Source organism: Heloderma suspectum, chromosome 6 (assembly GCF_057233095.1).
Source record: "Heloderma suspectum isolate Gila_16-S chromosome 6, 16-S_ref, whole genome shotgun sequence".
In the NCBI taxonomy this organism is placed as follows: Eukaryota; Metazoa; Chordata; class Lepidosauria; order Squamata; family Helodermatidae; genus Heloderma; species Heloderma suspectum.
Window position 1 is genome coordinate 102,417,653 of NC_139463.1, and position 20,495 is coordinate 102,438,147.

At 45.4% G+C, this 20,495-nt stretch overlaps 2 protein-coding genes across 2 annotated transcripts; one reads left to right on the forward strand and one right to left on the reverse strand.

Annotated features, from left to right (window-relative positions):
* Positions 1-1,595: 1,595 nt before the first annotated feature.
* TBX6 (T-box transcription factor 6) lies at positions 1,596-11,450 on the forward strand. The gene is made up of 7 exons (XM_084805766.1): positions 1,596-1,818; positions 3,387-3,654; positions 4,372-4,515; positions 7,854-7,924; positions 8,191-8,258; positions 8,975-9,167; positions 11,025-11,450. The coding sequence occupies exons 1-7, from the start codon at positions 1,742-1,744 to the stop codon at positions 11,272-11,274; spliced, it is 1,071 nt and encodes a 356-aa protein (XP_084661892.1). The 5' UTR covers positions 1,596-1,741; the 3' UTR covers positions 11,275-11,450.
* A 610-nt stretch (positions 11,451-12,060) lies between these two features.
* Positions 12,061-18,554, reverse strand: PPP4C (protein phosphatase 4 catalytic subunit). The gene is made up of 9 exons (XM_084805767.1): positions 18,474-18,554; positions 16,361-16,466; positions 16,208-16,259; positions 16,045-16,095; positions 15,846-15,947; positions 15,518-15,691; positions 15,081-15,207; positions 13,673-13,862; positions 12,061-13,517 (listed from the first exon to the last, which is right to left on the reverse strand). Exons 2-9 carry the CDS (start codon positions 16,456-16,458, stop codon positions 13,388-13,390), a joined length of 924 nt encoding a protein of 307 aa, XP_084661893.1. The 5' UTR covers positions 16,459-16,466; positions 18,474-18,554; the 3' UTR covers positions 12,061-13,387.
* Between the last annotated feature and the right edge of the window lie 1,941 nt (positions 18,555-20,495).

A 20,495-nucleotide genomic window follows, 5' to 3' on the forward strand; every position in this document is an offset into this window, starting at 1 on the left:
CCTTGGCGGAATCATAAATACAGCCCCAGCCAGGGGCTCCTCAGGAAGAGAGAGGATCTGGAGGTGGATGCATCCCAGACTTGCCTCAAGAGACAAAACCAAGGAGACCTGGTTCCCAGGATCTTCAACCCTGCTCTACCCCAACAATTTCCCCTCCCCTCTTTCCTGACTCTTACTCCAACAAACTATACCCCACTCTCCCCAAGAGGCCTTCCAACCTCCACCACCCTTCTAACCCTCTAGATCTCCCTTCCTACCCACAGAAAGCAGGAGCTCTGGCTTCCAGCCTCACCTGTTCTAATCCACTAGATCCCTACTCCGTTCCCAGAAAACTCAGGAATCCTGGCTCCCAGGCTTCCTTCAGCATCCCATGTATCACCCCTCAGAGATGTTCTCACAGTATGGGGGCTCCTATCCTCTGCGACCTCCCCCACCGCCTGGGGCTGGGTATCCCCAGAATCAGGCATCCCAGTATGAAGCCTTCAGATACCCAGGTGAGAAATTGGGACACGGTGGTGGTGGCGGCGGGAGGAAAATGAAAAGCTGAAGGAAGGTAGAGTGGAGAGGAGCTAGAAATGCTGGGTATTTCCACCGGTGACTGGGCTGAAGGACATCCTCATTTAGCTATTAAGCTTATTAGCTGACCTTGGGCCAGCCACCATTTTCCAGCCTAATCTAAGCTACCTCACAAGGTTGTTGTGAAGAGATGTGGGGAAAAGACAATGTATGCCTCCCTGAGCTCCTTGGAAGAAGGGTGGGATAGAAATGTGATAGATATGTTAGAGCAAGAAGATAGGAACTAAGCTTCCTATGCAAAAGAAACCGAGGTGGTTGAGAGCCACAACTCCTGCAATTTTCTAGAATAGGAGTGGCTGGAACAGATTCGAATAGGGGTGGGGAGCTTTTTTGCCCTCATCAGAGGATGGAGCAGAAGGAAGTCTGAGCCAGGCCCTCCAGGTTCTTTGGGAGGGCAGAGTGGTGCCTAGCGGGTTTAAAGCAAGGGGGTAGGATATAAGCCCAGACTCCTAGGATTGCCAGGAGAGGAGTGGGTTAAAGCAGAACAGGACTGGGAACCAGAACTACAGAATTCTCAGAGGGTTGGATAGGGCAGAGGGAGTTAGAAGCTAGGATTGTTTTATGTCTGGGGGAAAAGTAGAAATTAAACTGGTAAAAGCAGAGAGGAAGGACAATAGGAGGCAGAGTCTGGGACACCAAAAGGATGGACATGAATACAGTGGTACCCAGAGGAAGGGAAGCAGCTGTTGGTATAGACAGGCCAGTGGGAGGCCAGGGCTAGGGGAGCAAAAGGGGAGCAGAGATGCAGAATTCACATAAATTTCACTGCTTGCTTTCCCCTCACCCCCGCCCCCCATCAGCTGAACATTTAGCACCCAAGACCAACTGGTCAGGGGAAAAGGCGGGGGTGGGTAGGAGAGAAAACAGGCGGAAACCAGCAGGAGGGTGACAAATTCCTGGATGCCCCTCAATCCTGCCTGCAGTCCCCTTCCCCCCACCCCACACAGATCAGCCAATACCCCTCAACCTTAACTCTCTTCTCTAACTTGTTCGCTTCTCTTCCTTGCCCTCAGACCTTGATGCTGCCCCCAAGTTGGATAGCTTCTTCCCTGGCTTGGAACCCCCAGGGCGCCTCCTCCCCACCACTCCTGGCCTCCCTTATGGGTCAGGTCAGGCACTCCCATCAGGTCCCCCACCAACAACACGCCTACCCCCTGGAGTACGGATGAGCCTAGAGAATGGCGAGCTTTGGAAACGATTCAGTGGAATTGGCACAGAGATGATCATCACCAAGGCAGGCAGGTGAGATACCGAGCAGGGGTAAGCGTTTGCCTTGAGATAGACCACAGAACCCCTCCCGGTGCCAGAGACTGGCCCTGGAATATGCAAAACCAGTGTTTCTAGACTTATGCAGACTGAAAGTTTTCAACACTGAAATTGAAGCACTACCCCAGATGAAAATTAATAATAAGGAAGATGAGAGGCCCATAAAAACTTTTCCCTAAAAGACTGACAGTACAAGCCTATGTACGTCTACCCTGAAGTAAGTCCTATTAAGTTCAATTGGACTTGCTCCCAGCTATGTACGTATAGAATTACAGCCTAAGCCATTCTTAGACCCTATAGAGTGAACCATGATAAAAAGTGCATGTGTGCATGTTAGTTAATTTTTTCTTCCTCTCTCCCCACTAAAGCTTGGGGACACCCAAAGAAATTGAATGGCAGGATTATAAAATACTTTTTCACATAATGCATAATTCAGGGAATTCACTGCCATAGGATGTGGTCATGCCAGTAGCTTAGATGGCTTTTGAAGGGGATTAGACAAATTCACAGGTGATAGGTCTAACTGCAGCTATTAGCCATGATAGCTAAATGGAGTCTCTAGCTTCAGAGGCAGGATACCTGTGAGTACCAGATGCTGGGAAGCCATAGCATGGGAAGCCTGTTTCTGCCCTGCCCTGCCCGTGAGTTTCCTAGAAACACCTAATTAGGCCACTGTGGGAAACAGGCTGTTGGAGTAGATGGCCAAAGGGCCTAACCAGATGTGTTTCCCACTGTGGCCTAACCAGGTAGAGATAGGTAAATAGGTGAGGGGGGTATGTGAATGAGTGAGACTGACTTTCCTATTCCTTACTGAATTAATATAATGGCAACAATATTTTGAAGAGAAGGAAAGGGAGAAATAGGAGGAGGTAAAGAATTTGCGGCTGTCAGGAAATGGAGGATTAATGGAAATGAGACAGCAACAAAAGCCAGCCACCTTTCGATCTCTCTTCATTTTCTCAGTGTTTCCCAGCTTCAGATATTGTTGGACTACAACTCCCATCACCACCAACCATTGTCCATGCTGGCTGGGGATGATGGAAGTTTAGTCCAACTTTTGGGGACCCAACCTGGGAAACACTATGAAAAATTTCAAAGGGTTGGGGGAGAGAAGGAAACCAGAAATTAGAGCACCAAGGAATCTGGGAAAGGAATCTGCTCTGGTCAGTCTAATGTGGGCATTTTGAATGCTTTCAAACTGCATGTACCTTCCACATACATGCTGTATGAGGGACTTCCATTAACTCAAGCAAGCCACAGTAGAAAACCTGTTCCATTCCAAGGGCCAGGTGAGATGTATATCATATGAAGTCAATCTGCTTCATTTATCCCTGAACATGATAGATGCCAAGAAAGATATAGTTTACTCCTACCACTGTTTTATTTTTCTGAAATTGTTACCATCAAATGTGAACAAAAACTAGAGTCAGTTGCTGCCAGGAGTGGGAGGTACCCCTTCATTATGGCTCACAGGCCAAATTCTTCAACAAGAAATTTACTTGTCTTTTTAATCATCTGACCCATGTTTTTAATCATCTTCCCAGGCGGATGTTTCCACAGCTGAAAGTTTCTGTAACAGGGCTGGATCCTGAAGCCAAGTACTTGCTGCTGGTGGATGTAGTCCCAGTAGGCGGCTCCCGTTACAAGTGGCATGGCAAGCGATGGGAGGCCAGCGGCAAAGCTGAATTACCACCACCGGACCGTGTCTACATCCACCCTGACTCACCTGCATCAGGTGCCCACTGGATGCGCCAACCTGTATCCTTCCACCGGCTCAAGCTCACCAACAACACACTGGACCCCCATGGACATGTATGACTGGGGGAGGGGAGGAAGAAAAGCATTTGGGGAATGGGGGGATATGGAAGGGATGGTGGCTTTAAGAAGAGACCCAAGTTGAACCCATTTAAAGGAAGGTATTGACAGCTATATGGGAAAATTCTTTAGGCCAATAACAATTAGTGATTATTGGGAGTAGATATATGGGGGTAGATATATTATACAAAGGGGAGCCATATTCAAGGCTTTGTATAACCTGTGCTTAAAATAAGACAGCCTCAGAGGTAAGCAAGCATTCTGAAATCAAGAAAAGAAATTCCACAACATGTGTAAATTATGCATACTGAGCATATTTACACTTATTGGTTTTTTAGGCGTACTTTATTTTGCTTCCACTATTCATGAGGAGGGACAAAGATCTATTCAGCTCACTGAAGCCCCATATTCAGTTTACTAGTAACCTACTCAGCCCATTTCACCAGGCATTCAAGCCTATTTCAGCAGCCATAAGGACTAGAATCTTAGTCCCCTTTTTAATAAATAATGAAAGGCAAGATTCTCAGGATGGTGAAACCTGCAATTAATATCAAAACCTGTGCTTTGTGCAGAATCACAGAACACATACGAGCCCTGATTCTACAAAGAGATAAAGGATCAGTCTGAGGTGGATAAAAATGAGATATAGCAGGAGGAACATATGTGTACATAAACAGGTATATGACTTACCTCTGACTTTTGTGCCCCTCTTAGCTAATTGTTCACTCCATGCACCGTTACCAGCCGCGGGTACATGTGGTTGGAGCTGGAGGACGCCGTGGGGCAGGAGGTGGCTGCGCTTCCTTCACCTTTCCTGAGACCCAGTTTCTGACTGTCACAGCCTACCAGAACCCACAGGTGAGAGCAAGACCATTGTTATAAATTTAATATTTGTTCTTAAAAGGCCCATTCTCAAGGATGGTGCCAGAAGCAGGAAGCCTCCCCACACAACCCCCTCATCTCCAGACTGCAAATTATAACTAAATCACTTTTCCATATGCATATAATAATTAAACATAAAACTGGAAATTAAAATAAGGTTGCAATCCTAGGTATGCTTTGTGATGGCTTTAACTTTCAAGTATCTATAGACCTTCCTTCAGAGAAAATGTGTTTAAAATGGGAGCGTGGTATGATTATTTCTCTTTCAGAAATTTGGCATATGGGGCAAAGCTCACCTGACTCCCCAGAAGTTCATGTTGTCCCTTCTGTGCCCACTTCAATATACATTTTTTCCTGATGCCATGACTCCCCTGTTATTCCAAAATAAACTCCACCATTTTGAGCAAGGGCAGTGAAAGAGGTGTGGCAATTCCATGGGTCCCCAAGGCAGGGCTCCGTTTTCACAAGCACTCCCCACCCCACCACCAGGCTTAGCCTCATAACTATTAAGTGTGTTAGGCCAGGCAACGCCAGGGCTCAGGCCTGGAACATGGGCATTTCCCCCTCACTGCTAACTAGCAACCACCATGTCTAGGATTAGGGGCAAGGCCTTCTAGGTAGCCTTGTTACAGATTTAATTTTATACCACTCTCTGAACTGTTTAAAATGCAAGGTTAAAAATCACAACAAACTCAAAAATCACCCAAATGTCACATGTTTAAAACATTGCTGGCTTCCCTCAGTATTTCTCCACTTGTAAATTACCTCAGTTTTTCTCTCTTCTGGCTATGTTTCTTTCGCTCTTCATATTTAACAACATCCTCCAGGAATATAGCAGCAGGCCCCTGAGCTTTGGCATTTGGGGGAGTTAGCACTGCTCAGTAAAGTTCCCCCACCCCCACCCCATTTCCTCTACATCTCTGAAATTAGGCAGAACTCACATTAAGTTACCTCTATGAAGACTAGCACCATTGATAAACACTCTCCTTCCTATGACCCTCCCATCCCCTGCTTGCCTACTTTCAAGGAGGCCAGCTCCTTTTACCTCAGGCCTGAAGCCCTACCCTTCATCTCTCCTTAGCAACATTTCACTTGCCCTCCATCCTTCAACATATGCCCCATCAATTTCTATCCCAGTACAGCTAGGGAATACTTGCTTCCCTCCATATTCTTTCACTTCTAAATTACCTCAGCTCCTGTCCTCTGGCCATATCCCTACACTTCATATTCTTACACCTCATGTTTAATGGTATCCTTCTGCCTCCACATGGGCCTCATTATTTATATTATCTATACGTGTCCCATTTGACAATTCTTATTTATTACTCTGTTCTCCTGGGTGTCTTTCCACCTCTTTTATATTCCTTCATGTCTCTCCCTCAAGTATCTTTATTCTACTCAGACATAGTCCTTGTGCTGTACTCTTGTCGGGGCAGTCTCTTCTGTTCCATATTTTACTATATTTGTCCTAAAATGTACCCTTCTGCTATTTAACGATATGTCAGACACATCTCTTTATGCCCCTATTGTCCATAACAATTTATTCTGAATACAATTTTTTACTCTATGTGGTCCAACCTCCTTTGAACTATACATCTGCCCTCCATAAGTAGTCCCTCTATTGTAGTCCTTCCACTCCATATATCCCTCCAATATCTGCCCTCACACCTGCAGTAGTTGTTCAAACCATAAAAGGTCCATATGGCCTACTTTTTATCCTTTGGATATGTATTAAATTCAGTTCAATTTAGCTGTTCTAAATTTGTGACAAAATTACAGTTTGTGACAAAATGTAAGGACAAATCCCCAAGAACTAGCGCAAATTTATTACATCTAGCTACCCCCTGTTAAATAAGTGCTAGCCTGGTGGAGTGGCTACTTCTGTGATTAGAAAAAACTCATTGTGATAGACACAGACACACATTTAGACCCAGAAGCAGCCACAGAAACCTTACATGCAAACCCACCTCAGGCAGTTAATTTATACATGTAAAAACATACAGAAAACCTTTCAGTATCAACACTAGCCCTCATATTGAAATATAAACCAGTACCAGTGAGGAGAACAAATTCAGGTGCTCAGAATGCAGCACCCAGAATGCAGCACCTTGTATTCCAAGGAGAATTGAATTTGTTTTCTTCCCACCAAAACAATTCCACTCCTTTGTGGCTAAATTAGTTGTTGTTGCTGGGTGACAGGGCAGGGGAACAGGAGGTAAGATTAAGATTGAGAATACTGGCTACAAACCAGAGATAGAAGTTGCTTCAACCTACCCAAATGCTGCCAATTCAATACTAAAGGTAGCTTCTTATCATGCCAGGGTATATACAAGTGTTGTTAAAATTCTGTAGGCCAGGCAGCTTCTCAAGGCCAGTGGACTGATTTTCCATTCACAACTACACCCCTATCAAGGAAATACCCAGATTTTAATCTTTTGGGGTCAGTGGGCACATTTGGAATTTTGAGAATGTGTTGTGGGTGCTCTCACAAAATGACTGCTATGGGGGGGCTTGCTCTTCATAAAATGGCTGCCATGGTGGGTGTGGTTGGTCACAAAACCCTCATTTCCCAGAAGGCAAACTGGTGGGCCTATAGGAAAAATAATTTGCCCAAGAACCTAAGTACAAGGTAAAGGTAGAGTCTGAGTGCCAAAACACAAAACCGTACTTTTGAATCCAAATAAAAATGGTGCTGGAAGGCAGCTTTTCGCATTGTAGGATGCTAGATTTCCAGTTAATTTTTTTTTTTAATGTAAAAAATTAGATGAAAATCAGGTAGGGCACGGACCCTGGTAGGTACCAAAGGGGATTCCCTGGGACACATTGGGGCCTATGGGCACCATGTTGGCGACCCCTGGCCCAAAACCATTAATTGGAATCTGAATCCACCACTCGCCACACTTCTTGAGCAATTTAGCAGAGGTGGCAGATGCTATCTAGGCCAATATCAACATTCTAGGTTTACATAGGCCTGTTATTTTAATTTAGCACAATTTCCCTCAGCCTGTACATGTTCAAGTCCTCTTAGAACTCCTCCCAAAACAACTCTTCAACTTCTGTCATTCTCTCCTTCATCCCTCCATAGAGGTATATGTATTCTGCATGCGCGCACACACACACAAAACAAAATCCAAATACTGCTCTTGGAAAGTTCAGGTTCTGTAACCTAAGTAAGTTGAATGTAAGTTAAATATTATTTGTTCATATTTCATTATATTTAACAATTTAGTACAAAAGTGGGAAGAAAGATACTCAGGATACTGACCAAATTACTTGTGTACTTTAAAGACTAAAACACACCTATTCTCCCTCAGATCACCCAAATGAAGATAGAGAGCAACCCTTTTGCAAAAGGCTTCCGAGAGAATGGCATGAATAGCAAAAGGTAAGCGGAACTGAGGAGGTCATTGTCATACACTGAGGAGCTGTGGTTTTCTCCACGTTAGCTGGCATTAAAGATGCCCTTCCCAACAAGTTGGCTAACCAGAAGAACCACCACTAACAAGGGGATGCTGCACCACAAGCAGATGGGGTTGGCTTCACTAGAGAAAAAAGCAAACCAGCCTAGAGAATCGCATGAACCTGGAAAGCAGTCTGAACCTCCACCATTGTTTTACCCCCATCTTACTGTGGTTCCATTACAAAATATAGGGAGCGTGAGGCTCGAATCAAGAGGAAGATGAAGGCAAATGAATGTGAAGCCAACGTGGGGGAAAATGGTAAGAGAAGCATACACACCTTATTCTGTGACTTAGCTTCATAAGCCTTCTCCTTCAGTCTGTATTCCTCCATCTCCCTAAAGGAAAGGATACTATTCCTCTGCATATAATGAACAAACTGAGGATTACTTATGGAGATGTACTGTAGATTTGCTGACCACCCATAATTCTAGGTAGCTGCTCACAGCTCTGTGTACCCATCTCTTCCCTTATAAAGCCAGTCAACTTACATGCGCGCGCGCACACACACACACATTGATCCCCTCTTGCTTCCTCTCATGGGTTGACCTTTGCTATCCCCTCCACATAACCCCATCACTCTTCCTCAAGACCTCTAACCCATTAAACCAGTCCCTCCATTTCATAATCTTTCAGATACTATGGCCTGGTATGAATTGCCTCTTTCCACAAATATAATCGCATCCCAAACTACTGCCCTCATAGCATAAGCTTGCTAGAGGGCCCTTGCCCGAGGTCACAGCCCCATATAATGGATTCTTTCTTTATTCCATACATTCCAGAGAACCTGTTATTTTGGATTTTTTTTTAGTTGTGTATTCTGCAAGAGTTCCTTCCCAATATGCCACATTTTTCATAAGAATACCTGCTTACTTGATCCATACAATTCCCTCATATAGTTCCTGTTTTATTACCTTTCCCATTATAATCTTATATTCTCTTCCTCCCCCCCACCCCACACACTCCCCTCTACCTAGAGAGCAAGAAAGGTCCCTGCGACTCCACCTTGACAGAGGAGACACCTCTTGAGCAACAGCAACCACCTGCGCTCCCTCAACCTTCCTGCTCCTTCTACCCCCCTGCAGGGACCAATCCCAGTGGGGCTGAGGCTTACGTGCAGCATCCAGCTGCCTTCCATGGTTTGCGAGCAGCACCACCACCCTACTGCAGGTGAGCACAAAAGGATCTAGCCACTCACATTACATTCCCTACCACTCATTAACCCAAGGATTGCCTTCCAGCTTCATAAAATGGAGGGTTAGCAGCATTTCTGGGTGAACTGGATCATCTCACATATTTAGTGTAAGTTTCCCTTTTAGGCTAAAGAAATCAATCCAAGGGTGAACACAGGTATAGTGATTTTTCTAGGAGAGGAGGGCTGATCCAAAAGTGCCCCCACTGTATTTAATACCAATGTACCTTATTTTGCTTTGTACTGAGCTCTGAAGATAGTTTTGAAAGGTTCCAGTGTGGCTACTTTCAACTGGCTGCAAAAAGCTAGCCAAATGTGTGCTAAAGAAAGCTGTTTTATTTGCAGAAGTGGTCCAATTTCTCATCACACCTGATATATTAGAGTATAACAATATTCTAGAGGCAACTAAAAACAACTTCAGAAGTATAGTTCAGACAACAGGCTCCTTTAACATGTTTTTAGATGTAGCTATAGATAATCAAACATAACGGAATTAACTGTAGCTACATATTCCATTTAAAAACTTAATTTTTTAAAAAAGTATCCATTGTCCAAATTTTTTTTAGCTCATACTGGTAAAGGTTATGCTATACTCTAATCTATTAAGCACAACAAGGAAGTTGGAGCACTTCTGCAAATATGTTTTAGCATCATTTGAGGTTCACATTGTTTTTCTTTAGTCTGAAGATTGGTACTGCCCTGGGGGCAGGGGGTATTGGCTAGCACCTGTGATATTACCAACACATCTACCTCACTGAGGGTGGGGGGGAGACAGATATATAAACATACACATGCACATTAACGGGCTGTTTGCTTAAAAAAAATTAAGTAGCAAGGCAATGCGCCAGAGTGATGGCTAATCCTGCATTTCATAGAATCATAAAATTCGAAGGGGCCATTTAGGCCATCGAGTCAACCCCCTGCTCAGTGCAAGAATCCAGTTTAAAACATTCCTTAACGTTAAAGCATTTAATATACTGTTAAGGTACATTTGTAAATCTAAGTTTCATACCATGGATGAAAAACCCACTGTGGCAAGACCCTAAAAACTTACATCTGTCTTCACATGTAGATTAGTAGGACCTGTCAAAAATATACCTGCAGCCTTTAGTGAGTAAACAGGGACCCTCACATGGCTTCTTACACTCATGCTTGTCTAAGAGGAACCACTAGTTGTATGTGCCAGCCCAGCATCTGATTTATTTCTTTGCAGCATTTTTTACCCCACCCTTTAATCAAAAAGGCTCCAAGAGCAGCTTAGGATAAGTAACATGACAGTGTCTGCCCTCAGGCTTACAATCTGATGGCAGCTGTTATCATTCACAAGATATTCCCATTCATCCATTTCAAACATCTCTTCAGTTACATTTGCAAGTTCCTTTGTATTGGAGTTCTGAGAAACCCCCACATCACTTGAATGTGGGCTCTCACCAGAGTTTATGATCCTTTGGCCTATGAACATCTTGCATCCTATTCATGCACCCAAGCCAGCACATGAAGGGCATTCTGTAATAGTCTGTGCATATTATTTTGCACAGGGTGCCATGGAAGAATTTGGCATTTCTTTTCAGTGGAATGAACAGGGAGCAAGGAAATAACAGGGTAGATTAAGAAATATATGCAAACTGGGGAGGGAGAAGATGCAGAAGCATGCACATGCAAAAGGAACACACATGGCAGTAGTAGCTATGGGGAAACTAAACCAAATGGAGTATACAGAAAAACTAAGCTATCTGTGGGAAGGTACAGTTGTGCAGACACACAAATGTGGAAGGTAGGAATGTCTAGCCAGCCATCTGTTTTCAGTGTTTGACTTACCCTATCTTTTTTCACAGCCCAAGTCAAGAAATGGCAGCTCCTCCATCTTCCCCGACCACCAAGTCACCTCCTGAGCAATCAGATTTGAGAGCAGTGCTCCCAACGAGTTGGAACGGCCTGGATATTATTCCTTTCCTTGGGGGGACAGAACCACCAGATGCCTCCTCCTTCCCCCCTTTCAAGTTCAGCTTCACACCCTACCCACCTCCCCCTCGTGTCTACGGGGCGCCCTCTAGCTATCCAGGCTCACAGCCACCTATGCTCTAACTCTTCCTCCTCCCACAAAACCTGGAATCCTGTCTCCCAGGTACTCTATTCTTTTGTTGTTGTTGCTCATAATGTGTTTATCGTGTTTCTTCCTTCATTATTGTCCATTTAAGGAAGAGAAGGGGTAAAAGTGTTTGTATCCTACTTATCTTATAATTAAATCCCTTTAAGGCCATAACATACTGTATGTTTGCCTTCTTCCATGACATATGTATGTAAGTTAGAACACTCAAGTTCCAGCCTAGGTTTCTGCCTTTTAGTTTCTTCCCTGGTAGGAAAAAAACTTCTACTAAACTGCCTAGCTGGTTTTATTTACACTTGAGGAGGCTACAGCAATTCATTTAAAACATCACACCAAGTCAGCTTGAAATAAATTAGGGCAGGAGTTCTCAGTTACAACATCTGCACAACACATCATTTTGGGCCTGAAGCAGTGATGGTTGTGGTGGTGTGTGGCAGCAGCAGCAAATGAACTGGAAACTTGTTTATAAAAAAGATGATATGGACAAAGAGCAGACAAGTTCCACAGCAGACACAGATTCCATCTGACATGACTTAAGCCCATTATGATTCTCCTATCATCAGTTACAGCTAGTATAGGAGATGAAAACCTTCTCTTACAGAACTAGTCTCCATCTCTCTGCAAGAAGCTTAAGAAGGCAACAAGGACTGACAAGGGTAGCGGGGCGAACATCTATGCAGATTAGACTAGACATTTCTGCAGCACTCAACATGCACTCTGCTCATAAAACCATGTGGCAGGAAAAATATGCAATGCACAAGATGTCAATTTTTTCTTAGTTTTATTAGAATTTTTTATCTAAAAGTTGTAAATAGGAAAAAAACCAAAATGAAAACAAAATAAAATTAGAGCAAGAGACACATCATGGGAGATGGAGGGAAAAGCCCCCCCTAAACGTAAGAAAAGTGGCAGGAAGTTCCTCCCTCCCCAAACTCTAAATAGGTATCTCGACCAAGTATTCCTTCACAGGAATAAAGGAAGAGGGATGGGGAATTTTGACCCTGGGAATGGATGGAATTTGGATACACCACCCCACAGGGGGCAGGATACCAGAGGGAGAGAAATAGAGAACATGCCCCATTGGTCAAATTAATTAGCGTGATGTGGTCCCAGTCTCCCCACACAGGGAGAAGAAGGGCAGGAAGGAGGAGTACCAGGATAAAGATCTGCCAATAAAAGACTTAATAAATCCACCACCAAAGTTGAATGGATTCCATATAGCATGTGGATCCTCCAGCGATCCAAAGGACTACTACTTTTTGAAAGGTCAGGACTTTCTGGTACAATACATTGGGGTCTAACCTTCCACTGGCCAAAAAGCTGGGAACAAGAGGTGGCAGCAGACAAAGGAACCACTTCCTAATCTAGATCAATCTATTCCATGTAGTTTAAGCAGACTATATTCTGAAGTGCCAAAAAACCAGTGTTCCAGGTCTGCCAGCAACCAGGCACAGCAAGGTTTAAAGCAATTCCTGCTTCTCTGCCTAAATGTTATGGAATGGCACGAAAACTATAAGAGTTCCAAGGTCAGCTGACCAGAAAAGAGTTAAACCAGGAAGCACCTAAGAGGCATAGAAACAGGAAACTAATCCAGAGATTTAGTCCTAACAGCTTCAGATATTCTTTAGCCACTGATTTCTCCTTATTTCCAAATCCAATTATCTGTCAGATACATTCTCTACTAATTTCCAGTCCTTCTAAAGCATAGAGAAGCACTAGAGATGAGTCAGACAGCTGTCAGTCACTCCTCTCCAAATCAGAGAACCCTACTACAGCTTCTCTCATTTTCTGCATGGGTTGATTGGACAGCAAAAGAGTTCTGGGTTTCTCCACTGACTAAAAACCCTAAGAAGCATTTTAGATGGAGCGTACAAATTAGAGCAGCCCTGAAGTTACCATAAAGGCTAGGATTCAGTAGTGTGGGAAAAGATGGCCAGTTCAGTCTAAGGGGTCCAGAACTGAGAATTTATTGGGAAAGACAAGGGGGGGGGGAGAAGAGACCTGAACCCTGCCAAAAATTGAAAAAAAGGCTGCCCACCCCAGCCAGGATAGAAAACAGAAGCGACATATGAGGAAAGATAAGAGAGGCATTCACAGGAAGTAGTCCGCAACAGGCTTCTTAGACGGGATGCCCCGCGTTTCTTGAGGGGCTGCTTCAAAGATGATAAATTCCTTCTGAAGGTGTTCATCCAGTTCCAAGATGGCTGCCACATTCCCACATCTGCATGTGGAGGAAAGGGGTTAAAAAGGGGTATCCAGATTTCATCAATGCCACATCTCCTGGTAACCCATCAGCTTAAAAGCTCCTTCGCCCTCCAGGATTCCCTTCCACAGCCTGAGGCTAGCCATATCTGCCCATCCCTTCCATCTCCTCACCGGTAGCAGTAGTTGGGAGCTGACCACACTGTAAGAACTGTTTCATTGAAGTGCCACTTGTACCCTTCCATGACCAGCTGGTGCGCCCGACAGATCATGTCGATGTCGTTTGCTGCATTGAACTGTGCCACCACATCGCTGCCGAATAAGTAGCCAGCACCTCGAGGGCTCACCCCCCAGCCTGTAGTGTCTGCAAAAGCAGAACTGCAAAGATTATGACGCAAAGGAAACCAAGTGCCAGGCATGATCCAGGAGAAGAAGGTATCTGTACTTAATGAGCTTGCAGGACAAAGCTGATCAGCAGCCTGCAGGAGGGCATGTGAGGCGTAAGTTAAGATTGGTAGTATTTCTTTTTGTAGAAAGCCTCCAAAGTCCACCACAGAGGGTTACTCCATTTCCCCTTTTTGCCAGCCTACTCCTTTAAACAAGAACTTGGGAGCTAGGAAAGGGGCACAAAACCCCTGACCTCCTTTAGTGGGAGACCCAGAGTTCTTGCAGGTGACCCCAACCTGGTGCCCTCGAGATGTGTTGGACTACAACTCTCAGCACTCCTGACAAAGGCCATGCTGGCTGAGGCTGATGAGAGTTGAAGCTCAAAACATCTGGAGGGGACCAGGCTGCTTACAGCTGTTCTAGTGTTTCTTTGGCTCACTGACCACTGATTAGGCTTTAAATCCATAAAGCATGGGTGCAGAACCTCAGGCCCAGAGGTCAAATCTGGCCCTCCAGGGGTCCCAATCTGGCCCTCCAGGGGTCCCAATCTGGCCCTCCAGGGGTCCCAATCTGGCCCTCCAGGGGTCCCAATCTGGCCCTCCAGGGGTCCCAATCTGGCCCTCCAGGGGTCCCAATCTGGCCCTCCAGGGGTCCCAATCTGGCCCTCCAGGGGTCCCAATCTGGCCCTCCAGGGGTCCCCACATAGTCATGGCTCCTTCTCCTGGCCCCGCCTCACCCCCTTTTCCCCACAACCACTGATCATCCAGTACTTTCCCAGCCACTGCAACACAATGGAATTCAGCCCTCAGGCTGCACAGGGTCCAACACCCACACCATAAAGGCTATATAGTTCACTGCCCTCCCATAATCGAAGCCCTGCCCATGAGACTGAGGACTGAAAGCCCAAGACAGATTAATTAGATAGCTATCACAGAGTACTCAGAGCTCCATAAAACCACTTGTGGGCTCTCTTGAGTACAAAACCAGTGATTCACAGGATCAGATAAAAGTTGGTGAGAGTTCCCGTCAGAATTAAAGGCATCACACTCTTCTACCCATCTTACTATACCCTGCTCCCAATGCAAACTGACTTAAGAGTTTTTCTGGAACAAAACCAATCTCCACCATAACACTACCATATCCAGTATTCACTGATTACACACACACGCACATCCCACTGCACTCACAGTTATACCTTCAGGGTCAGACCAGAGAAGATCGCACATGGGACCATCATGGGGAACTTCCTGTTTGCGATCTATCGTTCGGATCTGGTCCAGCGTCTGGATGGATGGGGATAAACCACCATGGACACAGAAAATCTGCAACAGAAAAGAAGCATATATACATTTGGAAAGCTGCATATTAAAGTCCTAGGGCTGAACAGGACCTGTAAGCCGCTGTTCCTCCCCTCCAATCACCTTAGCCTGTGACCCTTGATGTTGCCTTCCCACTTTATTTTAACCATTGAACTCAGCTTCCATTCCAGAAAACCAAATTGTTTATTAGACTGTAAGTTCCTTGGGGCACATCCCTGTCCTCTTGTACTCTGTAAAGCACAACGCACAATGATAGCGCTATACAAATAAATATTCCCTCACACGCACATACAGACACTCTACAAACATTCACCTTGCCATCAATGATGGCAGAGAGGCTGAGGTAGTCGAAGATCTCAGTGCAGTAGCGCCACACAGTGACGGAGCCGTATTTCCTCAGGCACTCATCATAAAACCCATATACCTGGGTGATCTGCCTGCTCTCATGGTTGCCACGGATCAAGGTGATCCGGTCAGGGTAGCGGACCTGTAAGGAGAAGGGTATTGAACCATGTTAGACCACAATCATGAAAAGTTATGACCTGCAACTCCTGGCACTTGAAAGGCATGTACAGTCCATACAAGTACAGCAAGGAAAGCTAACATTCAATACTCTTGAATTTATCAGGGAACCTCCTAACCTTGAGCGCCAGCAGTAGCAAGAATGTTTCGACACTGTAGAAGCCACGGTCGACAAAATCTCCCATGAAGAGATAGTTGGTTTCAGGCACATCACCACCCACCTGTAGCAGGAAGACAAATAATACATAAAGAAATTGCCCACAAGAGCTTGAAAGCTACAGAATGCCACTGTGGAACTGGCCAGATGGCAGTACTCACCCTGAAGAGCTCTTTAAGGTCATAGAACTGGCCATGGATATCCCCACAAACCTGGAAAGAAAGATTCATCAGGATTGGGAAAAATAAAAGCGCTCATATGACAATTGCTACCATCATGCCAGTCTCAAAATACCACTGAACATTTCCACAAACCCTGACTCACTGTTACTGGAGAATCTACTCTCTGGACGTTGCTTTCTTCCACCAAGATCTCTCTGTTGAGAGAAGGAGATGTATCACACTCAGCCACTCCTCACCATAATCAGCTGCATATCACATCCTCAGAACAGCTATTAAGATGTCTGTCAACACTCACCTGGCTTTGGCACAGAGGGCTTTGACCTCGCTCTCCTTGATGAGCTCACAGCGCCGCAGTTGTTCAATCTGGCGGTCAAGATCGCTGATTTCAGCCATCTTGCCCCCTGCAGGAATAGCAATTTATTTGTTAAAAAATGTTCCTAAACTGCCTTTCATCAAAAGGATTCCAGGGTAATGTATAAAAGAATAAACTGTGGTCAATTCAATTTAATAAAATTCTTATCAAGGCATACAATTATGATGAGCACGTGAAACACACCTTCCAAAAAATCTCCCCATCAGAACAGTAAAAGCCAAAGGATAGCAGGGACTCCAATCCTATGTTCAGTCTTACACTATTTCCTGACCACTAGGAAGAAACAAAAGGAATATCAAGAGAGGTGGAGCCTAACAATCTATATGGTGAATCCCTTATACCTTCTCCACACTTGTGAAGCACCTGCTAGCAGTACTAAGAGACATTTCATACACTGTAGCCAAACCCACTCAAGCAGCCTATATATATATATAAAAAAAGAAAGAGACTCAATATAGACGATGTCTGCATATCCTCCCACTAGATTACTGAAAGTCTGTTCTGCAGCTTGGAGGCAGGAAAACGCATGCTTTCTATACAGCCAATGTAGGCAGGACCTGTTATATGGGACAGTTGGTATCAGAGGCAGTCTCTCAGAGCTACTTCACAGGTTCCTGCAAATTGTGTCCCATCTACCTTTTACCCCTTGTGTAATACTACAAAGAGCCCCGAATGCAGACTATATCTGGTCTAGTTAGGTCCACAGCGTCCCTCAACCTGGTGCTGGACTACAACTCGCATCATCCCAAGCCAGCATGCCATGCTGGGTGGTGGGAGTTGCAGTCCAACACATCTGGAGGGCACCAGATTGGGGAAGGCTCAGTTTGAGTGAGATTATCTGGATAGGAGGAAGAATGCCTTGCTACAAAAGCAATTATTCTCTGCACGCTCAAGGAACTTCCATCATTATTACTTGTGTCACTGGGATGGGGAGAACAGAAGAAGAGAAAAACCCTAATATGGTGCCCCAATACTCCTTTTCAACGCTAACAGAATGTGCAGATTATCCCCTAGGCCTAGGAAAAGCCCTTCTTTCTCCTCTTCTCCATTCATATTTACCACTAGTGGAAAGCTACACCAACTTAATCATCCCATCCCAAAATTCAGCCCTCTGCTTCATCGGCTGATATCATTTGCCAATGACATCTGGAACTTTAAAGAGAAGGGGTGATAAGGAAATGTGGTTGGGGGAGGAAAGATGAAGTTAAGCCAAAGAAGGGAGAAAACCCGACCAACGCCCTCCTGTTACCATAGCAACACCTGAGCATCCATTTCCCCCATAAGGCCTTCCCAACCAATACCCATCATAGAACCCAACGCAAACCCCCTGTGCTTCTATAATCCTCACCTCTCTAAGCAAAGAAATGAGCCCACTTCCTCTGAGCCTGCCCCAGAAAATCTAAAAGTAAATCAAGTAAGCAGATGAAATCTAGAAGACAGCTGTTGCCCGTTTTGGTCCCTTGAGAAGGACCATGTCCCATGTATTTGCTTCTCTTCCCCTCCTCCCTCCCTCCCCATCCTTTTCCTTTTGTGTCGTGTCTTTTAGATTGTAAGCCTGAGGTCAGGGCCTGTCTTAATATTAGCCTTTGTAAGCCACTCTGGGAGCCTTTTTCGGCTGAAGAGTGGGGTAAAAATGCTCTAAACAAAATAAATAAATTATCCCCACCCCCAGGCCAGTATGAAAAGCCTTCTTTCGGGAAAGTTGCCACCCCCTAAGAGCCTGGATGCCCTTTCCTTGAACCTGGGGGGAGCCCTCCCTTCTTTCACAGGGAGCCCCGACCCTGAACACCAACCTCCCCCCACCACTCTATCGGAAGGCTTCTCACAGCCCTCGCTGCCCCACTGGAAAACCGCCACGATCCCTCCTCCCTCCGACCCCCACTGGCAGCCCTCCTCCGTCCTCCCCCAGCCCCACTAAACTCCTGTCTCTATAGCAACCAACTTTCCCGGGCGCCCTCGCCCCTAACACGAGGCACGAACGGACCCAAACAACAAGGATGCCCCGCGCATGCGCCCAGGAAGCCCGGCCGTGTACCTGGGGTCCCGGTAGGGGCGGCGGCGGCGGCTCCGCGGCTCCCTCCGGCTCCCGGGCCCGGCCCTTCCCCCTCTCTGTTTCCGGCTCTCCCACTAACTACTGGGTGCCGGACGTCACTTCCGCTTCCTTCTTAGAGGAAGACCGGCAGCGATGGGGCGATCTTTTTCTTATTCCTTTGAAAGGGAGGAACCCTGACTCGGAGGAAGTGACATACATTTTCTTAATTTAAAAGGCTTCCCGTGAGGAAGGAGTTTAAAAGGAAGTGGACACAGTGCCGGAAATGACGGAGGCACGGAAACAGCGCCGGGAAGCCTTTTTAAGTAACACGTTTTATTTTTACTTTTTTTTTAATTAAATGTGTTGCTTAAAAAGGCCTCCCGATGCTATTTCTGCCTTTACATTTCCATCGAAATAAATAATAAAATAAAATGCGTGAGTTAGAAATGCTTCCCAGCGCTGTTTCCGTCCCTATGCTTCCGTCATTTCCGGCGCCGTGTCCGCTTTCTTTTAAACCCGTTCTCCATATAATATTATATAATAGAACATCGTACAATAGAATATCTTGTGGCTGCGCGTAGGAAGGGAATATGGGACCCAAATATAGCCGGAGACTTCTAAGAGGAAGGGACGACAGAAAGAAGTTAGCCCGGATGTGACGTAAGAGTATGGGCGGAAGAGGCAACCGGAAATGGGTCCAAAGACGGCTTTTTTCTCATCTCTATCGGCCTGACTTAGTGGGGCTCATTGAAGGGAGAGGTTGCACCATGTGGGGAAGAATTCCTCGTAGGCTGGGAGAGCGTGGGAACGGGGGTTAGGAATAGGTGGGTAGTAGACACACTTGAGGCATTAGCCACTCAATTTTTAAAGGCCCTCAAAGGGAATAATTCTGAGCTTTTCTGAGAATAACACTCCATTTCACATTCTTAATTCTTAGTGGGAGTGGGAGTGGGAAGGGAAGGGAAGGGAAGGGAAGGGACACGTCCTGTGAAGGAGAAAACTGCAGACGTGGCAATTTGCACAAATATGATAGCAAAATGGGGGAAGGACCGTAGTTCAGTGGTAGAGCACATGCTTTGCATGCCAAAGGACCCGGGGTTCAGTCACTGGCAACTGCAGGCAGGGCTGGAAAGGCTCTCTGTCTGATATCCTAGAGAGCTGCTGCTAATCAGTACAGGCAGCACTGAGCTAGATGACCAGTTTACTGAGTCCATGTAAGACAGCATCCTACATTCCTATGGACACAAGGAACTGAGATCATACTGTGCGGAGATTGTTAGTCTGACAGTCTATGGAGGCTTGTTAGCTTCTCTTATCCCTTGGAAACACTTATGTTTAGGGCCAATAAGGTACGTAATGAGTTGAATGGGGAATCACATCCCACTCCCCAATGGAATACAACCCCCTTTGGGAAGACATAGCCAATGCCACTAAAATAATGCTTTCCCAAGCTTAGGAAAGTGAAAACAGGTTCCCTTGTGATGCTGCTTCTGGAATGTGAGATTTTTCTAAATGAGTTGAGGGTCTGATTCAGTTTGTTTTTTCAGGCCATCCAAAATTCGTGACAGACCCTCTGTTCTGTATTGTGTACAATAAATGGCTTTCAAAACCTTAGAGATAAAAGATTGGCAAGATGGTAGCGTAACAAACCAGTATCATGCAAACTTTTGTTATTCCACTGAAATACATCTCATAGATCCTGTTCCTGTTGGACTAGCCAGACCATCAGTTCTTAAATCTTTCAAAACAAGTACTAATTGTGGTTGCACTTTTCCATTTCAGAGGTGCAGAACCGGAGACCTGCAGGCCAAATGTGGCCCTCCAGGGTTTCCCAAATGGCCATACCTCCTTTCCCTGATGGCCAATTTGGTGGTTTGCCAGCTTTTGCACTGTTGTGCCCTATTCTAAAAGGATGAAATGCTTCTCCTAAGCTATAATATGCTGGTATTTTAAGTATTTTGGCGCCACCCACTACTGGAATGCCATCCTCAAGAGCTTTTTGTAAATGGAATTGAGCCCTCAGGC

Bases quoted from the DNA above. Each gene is read 5' to 3' on its own strand.
- TBX6 (XM_084805766.1), top strand. From the start codon at position 1,742: ATGAGCCTAGAGAATGGCGAGCTTTGGAAACGATTCAGTGGAATTGGC. The intron at 8,259-8,974 runs GTAAGAGAAGCA...CCCTCTACCTAG, and splicing joins AGCCAACGTGGGGGAAAATG to AGAGCAAGAAAGGTCCCTGC. The intron at 9,168-11,024 runs GTGAGCACAAAA...CTTTTTTCACAG, and splicing joins GCACCACCACCCTACTGCAG to CCCAAGTCAAGAAATGGCAG.
- PPP4C (XM_084805767.1), bottom strand. From the start codon at position 16,458: ATGGCTGAAATCAGCGATCTTGACCGCCAGATTGAACAACTGCGGCGC. The intron at 15,948-16,044 runs GTGAGTACTGCC...TTCCTGCTACAG, and splicing joins ACCTTAAAGAGCTCTTCAGG to GTGGGTGGTGATGTGCCTGA. The intron at 13,518-13,672 runs GTGAGGAGATGG...CTCCACATGCAG, and splicing joins GCTCCCAACTACTGCTACCG to ATGTGGGAATGTGGCAGCCA.